The sequence below is a fragment of the Schistocerca gregaria genome, chromosome 1 (assembly GCF_023897955.1).
Source record: "Schistocerca gregaria isolate iqSchGreg1 chromosome 1, iqSchGreg1.2, whole genome shotgun sequence".
Taxonomy (NCBI): Eukaryota; Metazoa; Arthropoda; class Insecta; order Orthoptera; family Acrididae; genus Schistocerca; species Schistocerca gregaria.
Window position 1 is genome coordinate 792,656,445 of NC_064920.1, and position 27,377 is coordinate 792,683,821.

The 27,377-nt window shown below is 44.8% G+C and overlaps 1 protein-coding gene across 1 annotated transcript in view; it reads left to right on the top strand.

Annotated features, from left to right (window-relative positions):
- LOC126274082 (microtubule-associated protein futsch) overlaps positions 1–27,377 on the top strand; it is a 255,151-nt gene that overhangs the window by 122,272 nt on the left and 105,502 nt on the right. The window contains exons 3-4 of the mRNA XM_049977084.1: positions 9,004–9,290; positions 26,094–26,592. Coding sequence (XP_049833041.1) covers positions 9,004–9,290; positions 26,094–26,592 — 786 coding nt within the window. The remainder of the gene's footprint in view (positions 1–9,003; positions 9,291–26,093; positions 26,593–27,377) is intronic.

Here is a 27,377-nt window from a genome sequence, read left to right on the forward strand (position 1 = left end):
TTACGTGGACTATTGTATATTTTATATATCCGTCATATGAACCGTAGTGTCTCCCCCCCCCCCTCACCACCTATTATCATTGTTTTCCCTTTATACTAGATGATGGTAGCATAAGACTGTTAAAACCCGTCATCTTCGAGCAATAAAAGTGGCTGCACTGCGATCGCGGCGTATGAAGTGTGCTCATTTTCAATCGCAAGAAAAGCTTTCCTGAAAAATAGAAATTTGTTATGTCGAATTTGACATTTCCAGGGGCAGATGTGGACTCTAACCATAATCTATTGGTTATGACCTGTAGATTACAACATAATAAACTGCAAAAAGGTGGGAATTTAAGGAGATGGAACCTGGATAAACTAAAAGAACCAAAGGTTGTACATAGTTTCAGGGAGGGCATAAGGGAGCAATTTACAGGAACGGGGGAAAGAAATACAGTAGAAGAAGAATGGGTAACTTTGAGGGATGAAGTAGTGAAGGCAGCAGAGGATCAAGTAGATAAAAAGACGAAAGCTAGTAGAAATCCTTGGATAACAGAAGAAATATTGAATTTAATTGATGAAAGGAGAAAATATAAAAATGCAGTAAATGAAGCAGACAAAAAGGAATACAGACGTCTCAAAAATGAGATCGACAGGAAGTGCAAAATGGCTAAGCAGGGATGGCTAGAGGACAGATGTAAGGATGTAGAGGCTTATCTCACTAGGGGTAAGACAGATACTGCCTACAGGACAATTAAAGAGACCTTTGGAGATAAGAGAACCACTTATATGAACATCAAGAGCTCAGATGGAAACCCAGTTCTAAGCAAAGAAGGGAAAGTAGAAAGTTAAAAGGAGTATATAGAGAGTCTATACAAGGGCGATGTACTTGAGGACAATATTATGGAAATGGAAGAGGATGTAGATGAAGATGAAATGGGAGATACGATACTGCGTGAAGAGTTTGACAGGGCACTGAAAGACCTGAGTCGAAACAAGGCCCCGGAGTAGACAACATTCCATTGGAACTACTGACGGCCTTGGGAGAGCCAGTCCTGACAAAACTCTACCATCTGCTGAGCAAGATATATGAGACAGGCGAAATACCCTCAGACTTCAAGAAGAATACAATAATTCAATCCCAAAGAAAGCAGGTGTTGACAGATGTGAAAATTACCGAACTATCAGTTTAATAAGTCATAGCTACAAAATACTAACGCGAATTCTTTACAGACGAAGGGAAAAACTAGTAGAAGCCGACCTCGGGGAGGATCAGTTTGGATTCCGTAGAAATGTTGGAACACGTGAGGCAATACTGACCTTACTACTTATCTTAGAAGAAAGATTAAGGAAGGATAAACCTACGTTTCTATCATTTGTAGACTTAGAGAAAGCTTTTGACAGTGTTGACTGGAATACTCTCTTTCAAATTCTGAAAGTGGCAGGGCTAAAATACAGGGAGCGAAAGGCTATTTACAATTTGTACAGAAACCAGATGACAGTTATAAGAGTCGAGGGACATGAAAGGGAAGCAGTGGTTGGGAAGGGAGTGAGACAGGGTTGTAGTCTCTCCCCGATGTTATTCAATCTGTATATTGAGCAAGCAGTAAAGGAAACAAAAGAAAAATTCGGAGTAGGTATTAAAATCCATGGAGAAGAAATAAAAACTTTTAGGTTCGCCGATGACATCGTAATTCTGTCAGAGACAGCAAAGGACTTGGAAGAGCAGTTGAATGGAATGGATAGTGTCTTGAAAGGAGGATATAAGATGAACATCAACAAAAGCAAAAAGAGGATAGTGAAATGTAGTCGAATTAAGTCGGGTGATGCAGAGGGAATTAGATTAGGAAATGAGACACTTAAAGTAGTAAAGGAGTTTGGAAATTTGGGGAGAAAAATAACTGATGATGGTCGAAGTAGAGAGGATATAAAGTGTAGACTGGCAATGGCAAGGAAATCGTTTCTGATGAAGAGAAATTTGTTAACATCGAGTATAGATTTAAGTGTCAGGAAGTCATTTCTGAAAGTATTTGTATGGAGTGTAGCCATGTATGGAAGTGAAACATGGACGATAAATAGTTTGGACAAGAAGAGAATAGAAGCTTTTGAAATGTGATGCTACAGAAGAATGCTGAAGATTAGATGGGTAGATCACATAACTAATGAGGAAGTATTGAATAGGATCGGGGAGAAGAGAATTTGTGGCACAACTTGACCAGAAGAAGGGATCGGTTGTCAGGACATGTTCTGAGGCATCAAGGGATCACCAATTTAGTATTGGAGGGCAGGGTGGAGGGTAAAAATCGTAGAGGGAGACCAAGAGATGACTACACTAAGCAGATTCAGAAGAATGTAGGTTGCAGTAGGTACTGGGAGATGAAGGAGCTTGCACAGAATAGAGTATCATGGAGAGCTGCATCAAACCAGTCTCAGGACTGAAGACCACAACAACAACATAAGTAAATTCAAATGTTAGGAAATATTTTCAAAAGGTTTTTTCTTGAGTGTGCCCCTGTACAGAACGGAGACGGGGACAATAATCAGTTCAGATACGAAGAGTAGAGAAGCTTTTGAAATGCGGAGCTGCAGTAGGACGTTAAAGATTGGATGGGTAGTGGAATAACTAATGAGGAGTTACTGAACCGGACTGGGGAAGAAAGAGTTTTATCACGCGACTAACTGAAGAAGGTATCAACTGATCGGACTTATTCTAAGGCCTCGAGGAATCCACGTAGCCACCTGCAAGTAGGCATGCCGGAGCAGAGAGGTGCCAAGTAGTTGTCTACTACCAGGCACCGAGGACTCTCGTACTCCCGTCACGGGCTCAAGAAATGTGAATGTGTGTCCTGAGGGTATTACCGAAGGGGGGAGGGGGAGAGTCTTAGAGGGGCCCTTCGCCTTTTCATTCACGCTTTTGTCAATGTATCACCCGTCCATGATCAAACCTTAGGAGGGCGAGAAACAGTCGCTTGTGGTTCTACACTGTACATTAGAGAAAAACTGCAGTCGCACTGCACTCCAAAAGGATGCTATCACATTCAGTGGTGTTTCTGATCAACGATGTCCTTAGAGAAGGGTTGAAGCGTCTGTAGGGGGTCAGCGATGTCGATAATTGTCAAGAACGTCGTTCTGTCGCTCATCGAACTGTGAACTGTCGTTTTCGACAGCAAAATATGTGAGAGTAAACGTCTCAAGGGAAGAGGTGGTTTCATTGAATCCCTTAATGCTATCCACAAAGTCCTTTTAGTGCGGAGTATGAGCAGCGGTGTGTCTGAAACGTTTTTCTCGGCCACATATAAGAAAACCGTGTGATTTCAACGCTGGGCGTTGCGGTTCTAACCACCATCGCGGAGACGTCAAAACAAAGGGCGAAATATGGGTAAGACAGGGTACAACAACCTTCCCCACTTGTGACGCGTCCACTGTGGCGATGGACAGAATTGAGGTGAAATTTGGTGCAATGTGACTTCATTAACCCACATAACATCTCACATGAACTTCTGAGCTCTGGTCTTTTTTGTCGTATGTGTCGACTTCTTGTGTGTGTGTGTGTGTGTGTGTGTGTGTGTGTGTGTGTGTGTGTGTGTGTGTGTGTGTGTGTTTATATGCATGATGTGTCTGTGTGTGTAAACGATAACTGTTTGCAACATACCACAGTGGTATAGAGGAAGTTGAGACGAACAATTTGATATAGGACTCTTGTAGTTTATCACGTCAGGAAAACTCAAAGTTCCTCCAAAAACCACCTGAGGTACAGCACATTCGTGTCGTGCAAGGTTTTCAATGTTCTATCGTTCTTTCGGCGCATACTATTAGTTCTAGAGAAAAAATTAATAGTACCTTCTACGCAGGAAATTTAATGTAACGGTTTTTCGAGTTATTCAAGGACAGCGTACAGAAGCGTCGCTTAAAGGCATCCCCCCCCACTCACCCCCGATTCGGTCAGGACTTTTACAACGTTATTCATAGTACTCCCTCCAACCACTGTACAAAAAATTGCAACTACAAGAATAATTTGCCATAGTTGACGTTATTTGGTCTTCATTGGCTGGGATATTACACCATCTGCTTAGATGACTATTTCGTTAACGTTATTACTTTAAACTTCCCCCTCGTGAGTAATGAAAGAAAAAAGACTCTTGTAAACTTATGCAAAAGCGTATGTCGTTTACAATTCGATCTAAACTTACCGCTCAGAAGCACAGTAGTTCCGTAGTAAGAACGCCAGACAAATAAAACTATTTATTCCGGGTTTTATGTCCTTAAAACCCACAAAGGTGTGAGGTAAAGTTTACACAGACATCTGTTTTACAACCAGTAAGTGCACGTTAGGCCTGTGGATCCTTTTTATAGGATTCGTCAGCTTTACAAGGACGAAATTTTTTCGAAATAGCTGAGTCTACTAACCATATGAGCTGCATCTGCATATTACTTACCTCAGTTAACTGATAGAGTGATTTTCAATACGAAAACATTAAGGAATATATTTTAGAAGCGAATCGCGAACTCAGAGCCCATGATTAGCATCAAGGCAACACATACTGCATATGCATGCTGCAGTGCGTCTGTATCCTGCTCCCTCTTTGGGGCATACCCAATATTAGAAGATGCCTATCGTTGCCAGAAGGCACCATGAAGATTTTTGTCTCTAAGAAAATTTTTTTGCTCGTGATGTGATCTATCGTCCCTAGACGTTTGATACGAAGGCTTTGAAATACTCTGTATATACGTAAGCTATTTTTTTCCCCGAAGGTGAAATTGGTCGCGAAATGGAAACCACAATGCAAATCAAAAACTTTTGTTTGTGGCATGTAGCTGCACCTTCCAGCTACTTCTCTACATAGTCACTGCTCCGACTTCGACATTTGTCCTAGAGTGTCACCAACTGTCCCTCATCATACTTTCTCCCAACTCTCTTTGCTCGAGTACAGCTCGTTGTCTGTGCCGAAACTCTGTCCTCGTAGCCACCTGTGCGTATGAGCAAAGAGATGAAAATCGGAGGTGGAGAGTGCTCAAAAACTTTTCATCAAAAATTCTGCTGGACCGTCTTTGTTTCAGCTGCAGTGTGCGGCCGAGCTTTGCCACAAGAAGGACAATGCATTGTGACATCATTCCTCTTTGCAGGTACTGAATTACCTTTCGTAGACGAATTTCTCGAATTGTCTCATACACTCGCTGAACAAGATCATCGGTTGACATTCGCATCTTTTTCTGGCCACCTGCTTCATAAAAATCTGTACAACCTGCTTCAAAGTTCCTGCACCAATGCCACATCATGCTGTCGCGCATGACATTTACGTTCTGCGGGCTGCTTGTATTCAGGTGGAACCACTCATCGTGAAAAAATCAAATGACAGAACGCACTTCACGCTTGGCGGAACACTATATTGTTCTATGCCTTTTTATGTGCTCACTGTGCGCTCAGGACAGAAAAATACGACGTAACGCGATCCACGATCGTACTTGAAACACTGCGCAACAAAAAAAAATGGCTCTGAGTACTATGGGACTCAACTGCTGTGGTCATTAGTCCCCTAGAACTTAGAACTACTTAAACCTAACTAACCTAAGGACATCACACACATCCATGCCCGAGGCAGGATTCGAACCTGCGACCGTAGCAGTCGCACGGTTCCGGACTGCGCGCCTAGAACCGCGAGACCACCGCGCACTGCGCAACACATTTGTGCAAAGGATCATTGGATTTTTCACTGTTGTTTTAATTTAACTACAGACCAGGCCTTGACAAAAAAAGCTCTCATATACATAACAGTTGACTCAGCTGCTCCTACCTATGGATTTTATGCAACCGGCAATACTTTCAAAACCTACATACGAAATTTTCATATTCTCTCACTCTCACTCACTAAGCGCAAATTATTAGTCCTACATGAAACATGAACAGGATCTTTTGCAGAAAATTAAATGTCGTCAAATTTTGTGCTGGGATATGTTTTCATTGGAGGCCACTGTTTTTCAGTTGACAAACATGCTTGAAGGTCAGTTTTGTACGTTTTTCTTGAATAACTCAAAAACTGCTGCCTCTAGCGAAAAAGTATCGCAAAAAATGGTTCGAATGGGTCTGAGGACTATGGGACTTAACTGCTGTGTTCATCAGTCCCCTAGAACTTAGAACTACTTAAACCTAACTAACCTAAGGACATCACACACATCCATGCCCGAGGCAGGATTCGAACCTGTGACCGTAGCGGTCACGCGGTTCCAGACTGTAGCGCCTAGAACCGCACAGCAACCCCAGCCGGCAAAAGTATCTCAGTACAAAAGTTAAGTGTATTGAATTTCCTACAAAAAGGTCCTGTTCATCTTTTCTGTGGGGCTAATCGCCGAGCGAGCAAGAGAATACGAAAAGCTTGCGCGTTGTTTTTGAAGGGACTGCGAGCTGCATAAAGCCCATAGATAGGGGCGTTATATATATATATATATATATATATATATATATATATATATATATATATGGTGGTCAGAAAATGTCTGAAACGCTTGTCGTGATGTTGTAGGGCAGATTGTACTGAGACATAAATGTTGAGAAAAAAATGCGATACGTTGCACCGTTTCCGAGTTATTAAGCACTGAATGTAGCCTATCGGGGCGTCGCGCGCTCACATTCAAGCGGCCTGCCAGGGGCGGTGTTACCTAACGAGTGCTTTGTTTGGTTAACAGAAAATTGAATTCGCGCGCGCAACGACCTTATTGGCTAAATTCAATGGTAAATAATTCCGAAACGGCGCAACGTATCGCATTTTTTTCTTAACATTTATGTCTCAGTACAATCTGCCCTACAACATCACGACAAGCGTTTCAGACATTTTCTGACCACCATATAAGGTGGTCCAAAAGTCCGGAAACACCCTGATAAAATCCAAATGGAGTAGCAAATAAGGAAACAGAATCCCTACACACGAGGAACGGGAAGGGGGAAACTTTATATGCTATGCCACCAACATGGTTGCCATCTTGAAAGCCGCCATCTTGGATTCAACTCCAATATTTCAAATGGGAATGTGGTGATGTGACAAATCAAACATATAGAGAATTTCACCCGAAATGCAATGCCGTTGTTATTTTAGACATAGCTTTATTCATTCTCGGGCTATAGCCAGTTACATGTAGCAGTGGTGGGAGGCTCGGCAGCATGTGTGTTATGTGCCGGAGAGACATTACACAGTCCCGAGAGACCACCAACATTCATAGGAACGGCTCGATATGTTGTCCATTATGTTGGATTGTTAATGCTATCCTCCGAACCCAGTCCTGATGAACTTTCAACAACACATCTGGCTGAATTTGACCACATGCATCAACAATGCCCTGCTTTAGATGATGCAAATCCCGTATTTTCACAGAATAAACCAGTGCTTTGACTTGACCCCAAAGATAAAAATCCAAAGGAGTCAAATCTGGTGAATGTCGTGGCCTCTCCACAACACCCCTTCGACCAATCCACTTTTGAGGGAACTGCACATCTCGCATGCTCGCACATTGTGCCCATAACGTGGTGGGGCTCCATCATGCTGGAAGAATTCCGAAAATTTCCCGTCCTCCGATAACAACGAGGGAAACACTTCTTCATCCAATAACCACAGATAACCGTTGGCTGTTAATGTACCATCAATGAAAAATGGTCCAACGACTTTGGTCTCCCACATACCACACCACACCATCACTTTTTGTGAGTCGACCGTTTTGGAAGCATGAATCCAGTGTGGATTTGTGTCAGACTAGTATCTGTGATTCTGCTTGTTCACTTCACCATTGATAAAAAAAACTGGCTTCATCACTGAACAGCTCCTGATAGGGGAAACGTGGATTTATCTGCAGCTGCTGTGTCACCCATTCTGCGAACTTTACCCGACGGTCTGGATCATCCTCGTTCAGGTGTTGGAGCAGCTGAATTTTGTACGGGTGTCATTTGTGCTGCGATAAAATTCGCAGTATGGAGGTATGGCTAACCCCACATTCTCGTGACAGGCGACGAGTACTCCGTTGCAGACTCTTGCTAAATGATGCCAACACGTTCACTGTTGTTGCTTCATGGGTGGCGGATTTTGGTCTTGCACCCTTATGTTTATCTGCGACAGAACCTGTTGCTCGGAATTTGGCCAAAAGCTTGGCAATTGCGCTGTGAATGATGGGCTGTCTGGTTGGGTAACAACTGTTGAAATCCTCAGCAATGACGCGTGTGCTTCTTTTTCCTGATACCAAGATGATTTCAATGCGTTCCTCATGTATTAAGGACATTTTGTAACCTTTAAATGAGGAAACAATGATTAAGACGTTAGCATGAGTAAATGATACCTAACAGTTAAACACATGTAACATATGAGGTATGGGATAGTCACTTTGCACCGTTTCAGACTCCATTTTATGACTTCTCACTACGTAATACTGATGTTGCCGAGCGTCCCACTGCTGCCACAAGTAATTGGCTATAACACGAGAATGAATAAAACTATGTTTAAAATAACAAAGGCATTGTTTTTCTCGTGAAATTATCTATGTGTTTGATATGTTACATGACCACATTCCCATTTGAAATTTTGGAGTTGAATCCAAGATGGCGGCTTCCAAGATGGTCGCCATGTTGGTGGCATAGCCTATAAAGTTTCCCCCTTCCCGTTTCTCGTGTGTAGGGCCTCTGTTTCCTTGCTTGCTTTTGCCTTTTGATTTTATCAGGGTGTTTCCGAACTTTTGGACCACCCTGTATATATTAGTTTTTCCTTAATTAATTCATTAAGCATCTAATGATGACATCAGCTAAAATATGTCATGAAACAATGAAATCATTTTTTTAAAAGCGTCAAGTAATAGAAACGGTATTATTCGCAACTCATTCTGACAGCACCAGGAGCAATCTGCCGCGTTTTTCCCGCGAGCAGAGTGACATACGAGTAACCACGTCTGCCAGATTAGGCGCGCTTGCCACACGGCGTGTGAACGCGCTGCAGCGAACAATGGCGGCGGTTCCGGTGCGCGGCTGAGCCCTGAGTCGTCGCTTGTGCAACAGGTGCCGCCGGCGCGGAAGAAGGGCCCGGTGGGGCAGCGCTGGCTGCACCGCTTCACGGACATCAAGTTCGCCGACGACGAGGAGAACCTGCCCGACCTGGGCGACGACGAGGAGGAGGGCGGCCCGCCGGGCGAGCGCGCGCGCGGCCCGCTGCCCGCCCACGAGCCCAGCGACGACGACGAGCCGCGCACCGAGTCCACGGCGCCCTTCCACGACAAGGACTTCGGCTACGCCATCTCGCTCGAGCGCCGCGACCAGCCACCCGACGCCGACACGCGCTACGGCAGGTAAGCGTGCCGCACCCACTCTGCACTGTCTAGCAAAAAAAGATTAAGGGATGAAACTTCACTGGTCGAGAGAATATGCGACGTTATTACAGTCATTACGAAATCTAGTCAAATTTACAAATAACTTGACCGTATAATCCTAATTATCTGTACGACACTGCAGTCGCTCCGTCCTGGACGAATGCACTGGTTCAGTTGCGAAACGGGTCATAAAGCCATTGTATCCTCTCTTGAGTCAAACTGGTCCACAACTGCTCTAAATGGTCCTCCACGTCCTGGATACTGGCACTTGGACGCAGCTGACGTCAGAAATGGTCCCATGCATGACCTATCAGGAGCCGGCAGGAGTGGCCGATCGGTTCTAGGTGCTTCAGTCCGGAACCGCGCCGCTGGTACGGTCGCAGGTTCGAATCCTGCCTCGGGTGTGGATGTGTGTGAAGTCCTTAGGTTAGTTAGGTTTGAGTAGTTCTAAGTTCTAGGGGACTGATGACCTCACAAGTTACGTCCCATAGTGCTCAAAGCCATTTGAACCATTTTGAACGTATCAGGTACAAATCTGGGGATCTTATTAGCCATTGGAGTACCTCAACATTATTCGGACAGTTAATAGTAGTATGTGCCATGTAAGGACAAGCATTGTCTTGCTGAAAAATTGCACCACGATACTGTTGCAGGAGAGCTAATACATGAAGATGCAGGATGTCCATGACCTACTGTTGAGCCGTCAGACTCTGCTCAGTCACTACCGGTTGCGACCTGAAGTCATACACCATGGCTCCCCTTACGCCAGCTGTAACACTACCGTCCAAAATGTTGGACTAGTGCCACCTCACACCAGGTTGTCACCTTGGTCACCTGGGTACACAGTGCGACGCCATTCATGAGCAGTCCATGCTTCCGAGTCACGGCACCACCCATACACAGCCATTTGTGTTGTCGTGACACGGATATGTTCATGTAAAGCTAGTGGTACACGCTACATCAGAGGCGTTGTGGATAAAAATTTGATTTACTGTTAAAATTCCATGAACGTACGTTCCTAGAAGAGTCAGCCAATACGTAGATAGCTTCCTCCTACGTACATCTCGACACAAGACTACGTGCGTATAATTAGAGAGATTACAGCTTATACGGATGATTATCAGCAATCATTCTTCCCGCGGACAATTCGTGACTGAAAGAGGAAAGGGAGAGAGTGACACAGGCACACAAGGTACTCTCCATCACACACATTAAGGTGACTTGCGGAGTATACATGTACATGTACTGTGACTTCAGCAGAACCGCCTTGGTGCTTATTATTTCACAGCCTCTCGAATTATTCCTTTTTTGCAATTTTTCCATATTTTGTGGGAAACTACATAGTTTGCAGTTTCTGAGCTCAAACGTAAAGAGTAACTCTTTCCCACCGATGACCGCCATCCGACATCAAGTAATGAATTCCCAGTAAAATTTTGTGTTATCGTGCACTATTGGTTGGGTTGCAGCAGCTACCAGACTGGGGAACTACCTTGTCATGCAGAGGCTGCGATAATTCAAGTTATGAAATGATACTATAGGCTTGATCCAAGGCTTTGCAAGATGTCGGGTCAGAAACGAAGGGTGTCGATTTCGAATGATCGGTGATTTTCAAATACGTGCCTGATTGACGCGGAGAAAATCTTTCTGATCGGTATGTCCGATTAAGATTTGTTTGGTGCACAATATGTCGACCCTCCCTTGTGATGGTCACACGTGGCCAACCAGAAAGTCTGCGACGACTGTGCCCACTCTCAGGTTCCCATGCAGCCCAACATTGGGCCAGTCACACATCCGAATGACCCGCAAATCTGGATATTGCATGATTCGACCAGCTGGCCAAATAGAGGCGCACAATGAGGCCTTTTTTAAACTGTCAGATACTGATAACGTTGTTTCACACGAGTATGAGGCATCTCCACGTCCTTCACAGTGATCACTCAACATCTGAGGGTATTCACATCCCTTATACAACCTACCATGTCTGGTAACATCATTAAACACGAACAACCTAATGCAGTCGGTTTCGGTTCTGCTTGTCACATAGAATTCAACTCTAATCATTTACATATTCACCGAAGGCGCATATGTGTACTATGTTACATTGACATTGCACCATGCTTTCTAGGTGCTTCACCTTTTTTTGTGAGACAATGTACAATGCAAATCACTGCGAAGTACATGGCGGAGAGTCGTTCATAAAATGATTTATTTCTGTTCCATTCCCGTATGGCGCGGAGGAGGTATGACTCTTTAAATACCTCTGTGTACGTTGCAATTTGTCTAGCCATGTATCGCGATCTGTATGGGAGACGAGGGCGGGAGAAACCAAATAAAGATGTGGTAGATTACTCACTTACTACTGGCCGTAGAAACTTTGCAAATATCCATCCATAGAAAAGCTGGTGTCTTTCTTATAACTTCATTTTCAGCATTCCCGCAACAATATCCCATGGGACTTTGTGTAAGTTCAATATTCCCTTTTAGTACTAATTGGCTTGATTCGGAACACCGTCCTAGGATGAGTCCCACAATTTTTTGTTAGCAGTCTCTTCTGTAGACTACTCAATTCTCCCAGTGCCCTGCCAGTGAACCAAAGACTGTCACCTGCTTTACCTGCCGGCTGAGCCAATGTGATCATTCCATTTTATGTTCCTGCAAACTGTTACACCAAGCTATGCGTTCACCAATCCCAGCAGTGACTCATTGATACTGTAGTCACAGCATACTCCTACTTTGTTTTTGTTTTGTGAAATGCAAAATTTTACATTTCTGAACATTTAAAGCAAATTTCTAATCTTTCCATTTCTGCTCTGTCAACGTCTCTCCATCCAGGATAAAATGTTCCGTCCTCCCTATGAAGAAATCCTGAGGCCATTAACAAACTTCGTTTGATATCCCATAATATCATTTCTTCATGAATAAGCTATGATCTTGTACTGAGTCAAAAGCATTCCGAAAGTCTGTAAAAAAAAAAGCAGCCTCTACTTTACCTTCTACTGACTCTCACATAGCCACTAGAAAAATTATTAAGTATTCCTGATAAGAGCAAAAAGAACAAACAGACAGGCAGCCTCGAAACTTTCCGCTGCAAAATTAATTGTAACTACTGTTCCCTATTCTTACCAAGTCTTCTTTCCTTCCTAGTGCTAAATGATTTCAATAAATCTGTCCTTTGGTGTTACTTTTGAATATGAAAACTGAAACTGACCTTTCCATCGAAAATAAAATATTTAGTGCTGTGGATCTTAATTACTATCTTCTTGGCTGAAAAGGAGTAAATTATTAATTTTTCAGTAATGCGTGGCGTCTCCTGAGTGCAATCGAGCGTACGCAAGGTTAAAGTTCTTCTTAACAGCCAGCGTAAGAAACACCTTTTCAAGATCTGCATCGTAATTTAACTCTGAAAAATTCTTGACGCTGTTATTGAAGAGCAAGTCAAACAGATACGATTCTGAACAGCTACGATACTCTGTGTCGGTAGGGCAAGTTCCACAAAATTTCGCCTTTCACAAAAGAGAATCTGTTCATTCCAGAAGACCGTGATATTAAACAGCGATTGCACAGTACTACCTATCATTCAAAAACCTGTCTTCTGTTTGCTTGCATTTTATACAGTAATTATTAGGAGAGGAAAGATGAGCATAATATTCACTTCAGAAGTGAGAAAAATTTTACCCTTTAGTATTAGAATTATTATTTCCCAAAAACGTTCTTCTCAATACTGAACTATCACAGTATATGTTCAGCTTCTTATCTTAAAAGATAGATTAGGGAAAGGCAAACCTTCGTTTCTAGCATCTGTTGACTTACAGACAGCTTTTGACAATGCTGACTGGAATACTCTCTTTAAAATTCTGAAGGTGTCAGGGGTAATACAGGAAGCGAAATGCTATTTACAATTTGTGCAAGAACCAGATGGCAGTTATAAGAGTCTTGGGACATGGAAGGGAAGCAATGGTTGGGGAGTGAGTGAGACAGGATTGTAGCCTATCCCCGATGTTATTCATTCCGTATACTGACCAAGCAGTAAAGGAAACAACAGAAAAATTCGGAGTAGGTATTAAAATCCATGGAGAAAAAATAAAAACTTTGAGGTTTGCCGATGACATTGTGCGTCTGTCAGAGACAGCAAAGAATCTGGAAGAGCAGTTGAATGGAATGGAAAGTGTCTTGAAAGGAGGATATAAGGATCGCTACGGTCGCAGGTTCGAATCCTGCCTCGGGCCTGGATGTGTGTGATGTCCTTAGATTAGTTAGGTTTAAGTAGTTCTATGTTCTAGGAGACTGATGACCTCATAAGTTAAGTCCCATAGTGCTCAGAGCCATTTGAGCCTCTTTCAGTCGCGAATGGTCCGCGGGAAGAATGAGTCTTGGTAAGCATCCGTATAAGCTCTAATCTCTCTAATTATACGCACGCGGTCATGTCTCGAGATGTACGTAAGACGAAGCTATGTATTGGTTGACTCTTATAGGAACGTACGCTCATGGAATTTTAACAGTAACTCAAATATTTATCCACAACGCCTCTGATGTAGCGTCTGCCACTAGAGGTAGATGAACATATCAGTGTCGCTGTCATGCTTACTAAATGAACCTGCGGTGAAACTTGCAGCCCTTCTTCCGATGTTCTCTCTTTCCTCTATCGATCCTATCTGGTACGTATCCCAGACTGACGAGCAGTACTCAAGTATTTGTCGAACGACGGGTTTGTAAACTACGTCCTTTGTGGGTAGCCGACATTTCCTGCGAATTCTTCCAACGAATGTAAGCTGACATCCACCCTACCTACGACTCTGTAACGTGGTAGATCCATTTTAAACCGCTGTTTTCATCCTGCCACTTCCAACGCCCCAGCTCTGCTGGCAATCTCACTTTCACAGTTGTCGTTAGTACTTCAGAATTGTAGCTCTTAATTAAGGAAACGGACAGTGTCTGATCTTTTAAAAGAAAATATAGGATGCTTCTTTATACAGCCGTTTAATAACAACTGTACTTGTTGTATCAGAATTGTCAGTAACTAATTAATCATCTCAAACAGGTGAATATCTGCGGCAGAAATGAATAATGACTGCTCACTCACGACAGGCTAGCTGACTGCTGAACCATGCACAACAACATGGGACACTTTTATACAGCATGTATCGTAATTAATGATGAAAACTGACGCGGGCGAAAATGTTACAAGCAAAAACGTTCTAGTAAACATGGTTCCGCCAAAGAACCGTTTGTGAGTGCGAACTCGTGGTTATGAGCCGTGGTTGACTTCAGTATGAAATATTGTCATGGTTAGTACAAATGTATATGAACTGTGATCTTTTAGATTATGTCTCCATCAAATTGTACTCAAATTTCACCGTAGGCCCACAGTTTAGAAGTGTGTCAGATGCATAATGGACCAACGGCACATATTGATACTGGTGTAAGACGACATAATGGTCCAAGATGGATAGGTGGAGCAGCACCTCTACCTTGGCTTTTCACCTGACCTCAATCTTCTGGGTTTTTCTGTCCGATGTCATCTCAAAGTGTACAGCACTTTGATGCGGGAGAAGAACTAGAGCAGCTAATTTACAGTCTTGTCAAGACTTACGAGATAATACCTTGTGTTGGAAGAAATTCATAACTCACTGCACAGACTAGTGCAGTATTGCATGCAAATGCGACGACGACACTTGCAACACCTATTTTTATATGACGAATTCGCAGTAAACTGAACATATGACGTACTGAAGCAGTGCTCTACCCCCTGTTAAGATAGGCCATGGGTGAAATTTGAGGCCAGTGAAATGGGAACTGAATCTAAAACGAGTTTGAAATACATGTGCAATAGCCAGGACAATATTTCATACTGTAATCAGTGACAGCCTGTAATCACAAATACGCAATTACTTCGCAAAGGACTCCTTCACCGGCAACATTTTTAATAGAACGTTTAGCAGCTTCGTACCTTTTATTTTTATTTATTTATTTATTTCCACAACATTATCAATGTCCGTCCGGTCACTAAATGTTTGTTCTCTTTCTGTAGTCTTGGCAATTATCATACTACACATCGCTTACAGAATACGAATCATGTGGTAAGAATACGTTACCGTCGCAAGCAAATGTGACAAATTGTAAGAAGAGCCAAAATACCACATAGACGTCTCACAGAAATTAAAACAACAAATAAGCGGATGTGAACTGAGTTACAACAAAGGAATTCAAGAGTCAAAACTCCCAAAATGAAACGCAACTTAAAAAAGGTAAAAACATATTTTCTGGCACATCACAGAGAAACTGTGTAATTGTGAAACTTTTCCGTTCATTTGTTGCAGCTTATGAGACCAACTATTATGTTTTCACAGTTTCCTTGGGAGTATCACGTTCACGTTCATATGAACACCTAAATCGGGCGAGGAGGCATATCTCATTCAGTCACCAGGCGTACTTACACTCCTGGAAATTGAAATAAGAACACCGTGAATTCATTGTCCCAGGAAGGGGAAACTTAATTGACACATTCCTGGGGTCAGATACATCACATGATCACTCTGACAGAACCACAGGCACATAGACACAGGCAACAGAGCATGCACAATGTCGGAACTAGTACAGTGTATATCCACCTTTCGCAGCAATGCAGGCTGCTATTCTCCCATGGAGACGATCGTAGAGATGCTGGATGTAGTCCTGTGGAACGGCTTGCCATGCCATTTCCACCTGGCGCCTCAGTTGGACCAGCGTTCGTGCTGGACGTGCAGACCGCGTGAGACGACGCTTCATCCAGTCCCAAACATGCTCAATGGGGGACAGATCCGGAGATCTTGCTGGCCAGGGTATTTGACTTACACCTTCTAGAGCACGTTGGGTGGCACGGGATACATGCGGATGTGCATTGTCCTGTTGGAACAGCAAGTTCCCTTGCCGGTCTAGGAATGGTAGAACGATGGGTTCGATGACGGTTTGGATGTACCGTGCACTATTCAGTGTCCCCTCGACGATCACCAGAGGTGTACGGCCAGTGTAGGAGATCGCTCCCCACACCATGATGCCGGGTGTTGGCCCTGTGTGCCTCGGTCGTATGCATTCCTGATTGTGGCGCTCACCTGCACGGCGCCAAACACGCATACGACCATCATTGGCATCAAGGCAGAAGCGACTCTCATCGCTGAAGACGACACGTCTCCATTCGTCCCTCCATTCACGCCTGTCGCGACACCACTGGAGGCGGGCTGCACTATGTTGGGGCGTGAGCGGAAGACGGCCTAACGGTGTGCGGGACCGTAGCCCAGCTTCATGGAGACGGTTGCGAATGGTCCTCGCCGATACCCCAGGAGCAACAGTGTCCCTAATTTGCTGGGAAGTGGCGGTGCGGTCCCCTACGGCACTGCGTAGGATCCTACGGTCTTGGCGTGCATCCGTGCGTCGCTGCGGTCCGGTCCCAGGTCGACGGGCACGTGCACCTTCCGCCGACCACTGGCGACAACATCGATGTACTGTGGAGACCTCACGCCCCACGTGTTGAGCAATTCGGCGGTACGTCCACCCGGCCTCCCGCATGCCCACTATACGCCCTCGCTCAAAGTCCGTCAACTGCACATACGGTTCACGTCCACGCTGTCGTGGCATGCTACCAGTGTTAAAGACTGCGATGGAGCTCCGTATGCCACGGCAAACTGGCTGACACTGACGGCAGCGGTGCACAAATGCTGCGCAGCTAGCGCCATTCGACGGCCAACACCGCGGTTCCTGGTGTGTCCGCTGTGCCGTGCGTGTGATCATTGCTTGTACAGCCCTCTCGCAGTGTCCGGAGCAAGTATGGTGGGTCTGACACACCGGTGTCAATGTGTTCTTTTTTCCATTTCCAGGAGTGTATTAGGTGCGTCGGTAAGCGATTCCTGTCATACGACACACGTGCTGTCACTAATACCGTGCATGACACACCAGACATGCTTTCCTGTGGAGGATTCGGTTGACTTGTCGCTTTGTCATCAAACGTTTGCGGTTGCCATTCCAAAGCCACTTCCTTTTTTCCTGCTAATAGATTAGTCATGAAGAATCAATATTAATTACAGGTCCCTTCCTTACACCTCGCTGTTGCAAACACGGACGTTACATACGTTACAGCGAGCAGTGAAAAAAAAAAAAAAAAAAGACACTGGGTAACTATAAACGCGGCTCGCCCTCTTCGCAGTCCAACACTATGGCCACTTTTTTAAAATGTTTTTTTCGATATTTTTCGTTACATTTGTACCGGGCGGATATCCCATGACACCTTTTCAAGTTGACTGTTGATCCTTTTACCCAGTTTTTATTACGGAGGGCAACTAACCCACCGACCGAACACGTTACGCTACCGTGCCGGCTAACCATGACGCCTTGCTCGTTTAATAGCATAGTATTTGTTTGGAGTGTAGCCATGTATGGAAGTGAAACATGGACGATAACTAGTTTGGACAAGAAGAGAATAGAAGCTTTCGAAATGTGGTGCTACAGAAGAATACTGAAGATAAGGTGGATAGATCACGTAACTAATGAGGAGGTATTGAATAGGATTGGGGAGAAGAGAAGTTTGTGGCACAACTTGACTAGAAGAAGGGATCGGTTGGTAGGACATGTTTTGAGGCATCAAGGGATCACAAATTTAGCATTGGAGGGCAGCGTGGAGGGTAAAAATCGTAGAGGGAGACCGAGAGATGAGTACACTAAGCAGATTCAGAAGGATGTAGGTTGCAGTAGGTACTGGGAGATGAAGCAGCTTGCACAGGATAGAGTAGCATGGAGAGCTGCATCGAACCAGTCTCAGGACTGAAGACAACAACAACAACATGATGCACTTCCGGGATTTTCACCGTTCGCCGTTTCTATTTTGCTTCTTTTTTCGCTGTTCAATGCACCTTCTTACTGTCATGCATGATCTGTGTTCAGTTTTTGACGGCCGTCCACTGGGCCCCGTTTCCACTAAATCTGAGGGGAGGGGGGGTTTGCTATGGGGAGTTTCCTTGTACGATACACGTGAACAGCTTGCAGCCTCTCCCCTTAACAAAATAGGCCTGTAGTCATTTTGAAAATTAGAAACGGGAAATACGATCGTTGTTAACTAAATCGGTTCCGCCAGGGATGAACGGTTGACGGTACACGCATCGTAGACCGCATCTCACACATGTCACTTTCGTCCAGACTTCAGCGCACAGTGCTCCATGATATCATGGTTCATGTACCTGCTGCAAGAGCAGAATGCAATTGGAATGAGATTCTCTTTTCGAGAGTGTAACATCAAATGTCCGCTATCGGTGTGAGATATAGGTGCAGGCAGTTCTTCTGGACCCTCACCTACCGATAGAAATTGTTGCCACAACCAGTCAATAGAAGGATGATCATTCAGCCATTTGGCTACTTGGTTCCAAGCATCCCGATACATCACTGATTTGATGCAGCTCTCCGTGCTGCTTTACCCTGTGCGAGCTTCTTCATCTCCGAACAACTGCTGCAACCTATATCCTTCTGAATCTGCTTACTATATTCATCTCGTGCACTCCCTATATCATTTATTCCCCTACTCTTCCCTTGGTGATCCTTTGATGTCTCAGAAGGGGTCCTATCAACCGATACCTTCTTCTAGTCAGGTTGTACAACAAATTTCTTTTTTCCCCAATTCCATTCATTACTTCCTCATCAGTTTCGTGATCGACCTATCTAATCTTAAGCTTTCTTCTGTAGCACTACATTTCGAAAGCATCTTATCGCTTTTATATAAACTTTTTATCGTTCATGTTCACTTACATACATGGATACACTCTACACAAACACCTTCAGAAGAGACTACCTAACACTTAAATCTATATTCTATGTTATAAAATTTCTCTTCTTCAAAAATGCTTTTCTCGGCAGTGCCAGTCAACATTATATGTCCTCTCTACGTCGGACACCATTAGTTATTTTGCTGCCCATCTACTTGTAGTGTCTCGTTTCCTAACATAATTCCACCAGTATTAACTGATTTAGTTCGACTACATTCCATTAAACTTTTTTTGCTGTTGTTGATGTTCATCCTGTATCCTCCTTCCACGACTGACCATTCCGTTCAAATGCTCTTCCAAGTCCTTTGCTGTGTCTAACAGAATTACAGCGTCTTAGGTAAATCTCAGAGTTTTTATTTCTTCACCCTTATCTTTAATTCCTACTCCAGATTTGTTTTTGGTTTCCTTTACTGCTTGCTTTAAGTTGAAACAATTTTCTTAATTTGACCGTACAAGAAAAGAAGCAGGTATTTTAATTTTTTTATTTTTATATTTATTTTTTAAAAATGTCTTCAATACGAATTACTTTATGAAGAAGAATACCAGCAATACATACGCAAATAAGTTCACAACATAATCTCAGCAAGCATACGACACATTAGAAAATATTATAGAAAATCTCGCGTAGAGGTTAAGTATAGTAGTGAATGATTTCTCAAGATAATTATCTTCTTAATTTTCAGTCGTTCTCTATGTGTATAGCACCACAAGCCACAATCCCGCCAGAATGTTAAAACTGTGATTTCCGCAAAAACCATTCTCCATCTCAAAAAAGAAAGAAAAATACTCTTAGTTCCTGTGTCCTGTCATAGTTCATGTCCTGCTATCTGTCGAATTATAACAAAAATTCGTATAAATGTACGTGTGGACCATAGTCTGCTTCGTCATTCACTGTACTTTGTATCCGTGTGCTTGAACAACATTAGATATGATTTTCCCACATAAAAGAGCCTTTTTCCACAGTACTGACAAGTGGGGCCACGTAAAAGATAACAACCTGAAATTTCACTGCAGACATTTTGTGGCCTACGTCATTTATGGGGCAAAGTGGGAATGTGTCCGTTGTCGTTGATGATGAAAGTAGCGATATTACCGTCCTACCTGAATATGCTTGTTGAAACAGTGTTGCGTTTTGATGGGCATATACACTGTAACTGGGTACTATGTTTCTCTTGGACGTCATTCTGTAAGTGATCCGAAGAATTTAGCGAAAGAGGATGCATCTATTATCGAGGGAAAGAACAGGCTCCGAGTAGGAGAAGGGGGGTGTATGAGGGTGAGGAGAGAGAGGAAGGGAGGGAGGGGTATGTTTGAGTAAAAACCCTCTAAGATAAGAAAAGACGCAACACTAAGTAAATATCCGAATGGGGCTGCAATCGGAGGGTGTGGTGTACATGTACAGACAAACAAATCATTACAATTTTAGAAAAAATTAGATGATTTACTCAAGTGAAAGATCTTCACAAATTTAGCAAGTGAATAACGTCTTGATCCGCTCAAATGGCTCTAAGCACTATGGGACTCAACATCTGATGTCATCAGTCCCCTAAGACTTAGAACTAATTAAACCTAACTAACCTAAGGACATCACACACATACATGCCCGAGGCAAGATTCGAACCTGCGACCGTAGCAGCAGCGCGGTTCCGGACTAAAGCGCCTAGAACCGCTCTGCCACAGCAGCCGGCTCTTGGTCCGCCTCTGCCCCTTATATCACCAGTTATTCGGTTTGACGTTGATTGACAGAGTTGTTAGGTTTCATCCTGCGGTATATCTTGCCAAAACCAGTCCAATTGGTGCGTTAGATTGTAAGATGTCAGGACATGGGCACTTACACGCTAGCTTACCAACATTAGTATTAATAATAAAGGAACTGGCAATGGCATCAGATCATGACTCTGTTGAATTATGATAAATATGAGGCACTCTCGAGCAGTATTCCCTGCATGTATGCATGATTGAGCCACTAACTCAAAGCGTTGGTGGAAAGTGTCGGAAGTTGAGAATTGTGGATGATAAAGTCTGCAGATGGCCGTAGCTCGCCTGGCCGCCGTAGGCAGCAGGTAGCGGTCACCGGAAGCGCGGGACAATACGGCGCTTTTGGGGATAGCTAGGCATCCGGAGCCACCTGTGCTGGGCAACACGTGGCGCAGACTGGAATTTCATTTGCCTAGGTGCGTTATGACCTACTAGATCATTGGGTAGGTCTCAGAAATGCCGTTGGAGGGATTTCGGCGATGATAGAGCGTTCGACGTTGGCCGAAACTGAGTATTCTTCCGCCGCGTTTTCGTAAGCGTGGGAGACGGGAGAATTGTGGAGAGAGTGGACTTCGCCTTCAGCCATCGAGCGGTACGGACTGGGGAGACGGCGTCTTGGCCATCGTCCTCGGAGGGAGATATACGGTCTGTATCGCAGCATTGCACCAACGCGTGTTCCGTGCAGAGTTCTGCGGTTAGAGCTCTTTGTGTGCTCAGAAGCGAGATTTTCACCAACGCTTAACCACTTCCAACCTAATATTCTTGATCTGGTAGTTATCCTTGCGGGGTGCCGAGTATTTATCAATGCAGCTGCCGGTAATAGGAACGCGCAATTGCAAATTGTTAATGTGCCATTCTCAGGAGTGTGTGGGTGGACAAAGAATTCACTTTCTTTTTGTATATTTTGTCGGTTGTGGGGGATATCAAATTAAAATGCCAATATTAGAAACGAATTATCGACTTCATTGTAGCTAACATTTACCCTGTCCCAGTAAGCTTTACATGTACTCTAGTCACTGCACAGCTTGCCCAGACGGGAAGGAAAGAAGGTTTGCAGTCTTCTGTGTCAGCGACGGCCAATAAGCTTACAAGATAATCAAAATTCCGAGCTAATTGACGGCCCTGTCCCTAATGCTCCAAACGTTCTCAACTGGGGAGAGATCCGGCGACGTTGTTGGCCAAGGTTAGGTTTGGCAGCCACGAAGACATGCAGCGGAAACTCTCGCCGTGTACGGGCGGACATTCTCTTGCTGAATGGTTTGCCGTAAAGCGCAACAAAACGGGGCGTAGAATATAGACAAGGCGCCGTTGTGCTGCAAAAGTGGAGCGCATACCAACCAAAGTAATCTTGCTATGAAATGAAATGTCACCCCAGACCACTACTTCTGAATGTTGGGCTGTATGGCGAGTGACAGACTGGTATGTCACCGCTGTCCAGTATGACTCCAGACACGTCTTTAGCCTGTAATATCACTGGCTGGAGTAGAACTGTCTTCAGTGATGGGTCCTGCTTCGAAATGAGCCCCAGGGACCAGCGAAGACGTGTCTGGAGACGCTTTGGACGGCGGTGGGATACCAGCTGGCTGACGCCCATCATACGGCCTGACAACCAGGAGTGATGCTCTGGGGTCCATTTCTTTTCATAGGAGAACCGTTCTGGTTATTATCCGTGGCGCCCTTACAGCAGAGCGGTTCGTCGACGATATTCTGCGCCTCGCTTTGTTGCCCTCCATGGCAAGCTATCCTGGGTTTACATTTCAGCAAGACAATGCCTGCCCACACACGGCAAGAGTTTGTAGTACTTGTTTCCTTGCTTGTGAACTCTACCTTGGCCAGCAAGGTCGGGCCTCTCCTCGATTGAGAACGTTTGGAGTATTAAAGGCGGGGTGCTCAAACCAGCTCAGGATTTTAACAATCTAACACATAGGTTGTACATAATTTGGCAAGATATGTGTTAGCTGAGCATCCAAAAACTTTATCAATCAGTGTCCATCCGAATAACTGCTCGTGCGAGGGCCAGACGTGGAAAAACACGTTATTGCCTTCCTCAATTTGAGAAGTTCTTTCTCTTGAAAAAGTCATCCAATTTTTCTGAAACTGTAATAATTTGTTTATCTGTGGATGAACATCACATATACCGACTTCCGTCCCATTCGGATAGTTCCTTCGTGGTGCGTCGTTTATTTCGTCTCAGAGTGTATATAGTACACGAAGTGCGTTAACGTTCCTGCAGAAAGTGACAAAATTACGCCCATTTTTAGAGTTCTGTACCTTGAACGGTAAAAGCGGAACACTTATAACGTCACTGTGTTGTGCGAATGTCTATCCGTCTGTTAAAGCCCCTTTTCTGAGTAATGCGTAAAAGTATCAATTGCAATTTATGTGAAATACAAAGGTCTTCTGTCTGCTGTTGGTGTAAAAAATTTGAGCTGCTAAGTAAATGCAGTCAAAAGATACAGTCATTTATGTCACGTCTTTAGACACTAGGAAACTCAGTCATCAAAAGCTACAGATGAGCTATCTACATGTACAATTAAGTTTGTACGGAACCTTCAGAGCGAGCGTCCTAGTCGCAGTTGTCCGATTTCTCCTCATCCAAAGACATATTTACTTGGAGTTGTTGGAAAATGGTTTAGGTGGAATAAGAAGTGTTCGTGTTCCAATATGATAAGGTTCGTCAGTTGAATTCGGCCAGTAGAACCTAAATTGACATCCGTCAGCTCCATAAATTAGTTACACATCTTCCACTAACAACACGTTCTATACAATGACGAGCACGCTAGCCTAATTGCTGTGTCCCCTCCGGCCTTTGTAGAAAACAATCATTTAGTATGAAACTTCCTGGCAGATAAAAAACTGTGTGCTGGACCGAGACTCGAACTCGGGACCTTTGTCTTTCGCGGGAAAGTGCTCTACCAACTTTTTATTTATTTTTTATATATCATTTTGCTGTATATTGCTCATTGAATTTGTTCGTGGTGGACGCCCGATGACACTCGTTGAGGTTGTTCGTTGATCCGTTTACTCAGTTTTTTATTACAGAGGGTAGCTAAACCTTCTGACCGAACACGCTGAGCTACCGTGCGGGCTGACCAATTGAGCTACCCAAGCACGACTCACGCTCCGTCCTCACAGCTTTACTTCAGCCAGTACCTCCTCTCCTACCTTCCAAACTTTACAGAAGTTCTCCTGCGAAACTTGCAGAACGAGAAATCCTGAAAGAAAGGATTTAATCTGCCAGGAAGTTTCACATCAGCACATACTCCGCTGCAGAGGGAAAATCTCATTCTGGAACCATTTAGTAATCACTCTAGAGGTACTGGGGAGGGCTACTGAAAATGTGACGACTTTGTAGACGTCTGTCGTATTACTGTAGCTTACATCAACACATTTAAGTTCAGGGTAAATAAAAAAACATTTCCTCTCTCTTGATGTTGTGAGCTTATATTTGTGCTCAGTGTTGATGAAAATATAACCTAATGAAATCTACCAATGGTTTATAATCACTCTGCATAGTGGAGATTTAAATATGGAGAAAGACCAGCATTTGACTTAATAACTCTGAAAACTCTTTAAAATTATACTACTGGCCATTAAAATTGGTACACCAAGAAGAAATGCAAATTGTACAAATATATTATACTAGACATGTGATAACATTTTCACGCAATTTGGGAGCATAGATCCAGAGAAATCGGTACCCAGAACAACCACCTCCGGCCGTAATAACGGCCTTGATACGCCTGGGCATTGAGTCAAACAGAGCTTGGATGGCGTGTACAGATACTGCTGCCCAATCAGCTTCAACACGATACCACAGTGGCCTATTGTGATGAGCCACTTGCTCGGTCACCATTGACCAGACGTTTTCAATTGGTGAGAGATCTGGAGAATGTGCTGGCGAGGACAGCAGTCGAACATTTTCTGTATCCAGAAAGGGGTTTCGCATGGATCGAATGAAGGGTAGAGCCATGCGTCGTAACCCATCTGAAATGTAAAGTCCACGGTTCAAAGTGCCGTCAATGCGACCAAGAGGTGACCGAGACGTGTAACCTATGGCACCCCATACCATCACGTCGGGTGATACGCCAGTAGGGCGATGACGAATACACGCTTCCAATGTGCGTACACCGTGATGTCGCCAAACACGGATGCGACCATCATGATGCTGTAAACAGAACCTGGATTCATCCGAAATAATGACTTTTGCCATTCTTGCACTCAGGTTCGTCGTTGAGTACACCATCGCAGGCGCTGCTATCTGTGATACAGCGTCAAGGGTAGCCGCAGCCATGGTCTCCTAAATGATAGTCCATGCTGGTTCAAACGTCGTCGAACTGTTCGTGCAAATGGTTGATGTCTTGCAAACGTCCCCGATCAGGGATCGAGACGTGGCTGCACGATCCGTTACAGCCATGAGGATAAGATGCCTATCATCTCGACTGCTAGTGATACGAGGACGTTGGTATCCAGCACGGCGTTCCGTATTACCCTCCTGAACCCACCGATTCCATATTCTGCTAAACATTCATTGGATCTCGACCAACGCGAGCAGCAATGTCGCGATAAGATAAACCGCAATCGCGATAGGCTACAATCCGACCAATCAAAGTCGGAACGTGATGGTATGCATTTCTGCTCCTTACACGAGACATCACAACAACGTTTCACCAGGCAACGCCGGTCAACTGCTGTTCGTGTATGAGAAATAGGTTGGGAACTTTCCTCATATCAGCACGTTGTAGGTGTCGCCACCGGCGTCAACCTTGTGTGAATGCCTTGAAAAGCTAATCATTTGCATATCACAGAATCTTCTTCCTGTCGGTTAAATTTCGCGTCTGTAGCACGTCATCTTCGTGGTGTAGCAATTTTAATGGCCAGTAGTGTAACTCCTTGGCATAATACCGCTCTTTGACGTCTAGTGTTTGACAGAAGGAGTAGATGCGTTGACTGTATACCGTAATTGTTTGTATCCACTGAGTGCGGTTTTCAAACACAGCTCTAAAGCCCACTGTCTTTCGGTAAGGTTGTCAGGACTTCCTCTTTACTGTCGTAGTCAGACTATCGGTTGAAGCACAGTACGTCAGCCGCTGTGCGGAAGATCGTAACGTTAGCCAGAGTCCTTTCGCGGGACTATTTCTGTCGAGGGGCCCCGCCGAGGGGAAGGAAGGAGGCGCCAGCGAGGCAGGGCCCGGTCGGATATCCTGGTGACGCGCCTGCGCTGCCGCGTCTGTGTCTGCAGGGCGGAGGAGCCGGCCAGCGTGGGGGACTCGGACCGCGAGCAGCGCTCGTCGGGCAGCTCGTCGGACCGGCGGCGCGCCGGCGTGCTCGAGGAGATCGACTCCGACGAGTTCTTCCTGCGGGAGAAGGGCATCAGCCAGGAGGACGTGGCCGTCGGCAGGTACCTGACGTCGGAGATCCGCGACGCGTTCCGCTCGCCGGTGAACGCGCTGCGGCGGATGGACGCCGACGAGGACGGCGGCGGCGGCGGCCGGGAGTCTCCGCTGGCGGCCCAGTACCGCGGAACGCCCGAGCGCGAGCCGGAGCGCCCGGCGAGGACGCGCTCTCTGCGGCCGGCGCGCCGCCGCCACTCGCCCAGCCCGCCGGCCGAGGCGGCGCAGCCGGACTTCGGCACCTTCCCGCCCGCCAGGCCCAAGCGCAACCGCCGCGCACCGCTGCTGCAGCAGGCGCCGCCGCCGCCGCCGCCGGAAGCTGACCGGCCAGAACGGGACCACTTACAGGTACAGCACTCACCGCTACTACTGTGTAGTGTAAAGGGTCATTTATGTCTACATCTACATCCATACTCCGCAAGCCACCTGACGGTGTGTGGCGGAGGGTACTGTGAGTACCTCTATCAGTTCTCCCTTATATTCCAGTCTCGTATTGTTCGTGGAAGAAGGATTTTCGGTATGCCTCTGTGTGGGCTCTAATCTCTCTCATTTTATCCTCGTGGTCTCTTCGCGAGATATACGTAGGAGGGAGCAATATACTGTTTGACTCCTCGGTGAAGGTATGTTCTCGAAACTTCAACAAAAGCCCGTACCGAACAACTGAGCGTCTCTCCTGCAGAGTCTTCCACTGGAGTTCATCTATCGTCTCCGTAACACTTTCGCGATTACTAAATGATCCTGTAACGAAGCGCGCTGCTCTCTGTTGGATCTTCTCTAACAACTCCACCTGGTACAGATCCCATACTGGTGAGAAATATTCAAGCAGTGGGCGAACAAGTGTACTGTGACCTACTTCCTTTGTTTTCGGATTGCTTTTTCTTAGGATTATTCCGATTAATCTCAGTCTGGCATCTGCTTTACCGACGGTCAACTTTATATGATCATTCCATTTTAAATCACTCCTAATACCTACTCCCAGATAGTTTATGGAATTAACTACTTCCAGTTGCTGACCTGCTATATTGTAGCTAAATGATAAACGATCTTTCTTTGTATGTATTCGCAGCACATTATACTTATCTAAATTGAGATTCAATTGCCATTCCCTGGACCATGCATCAATTCGTTGCAGA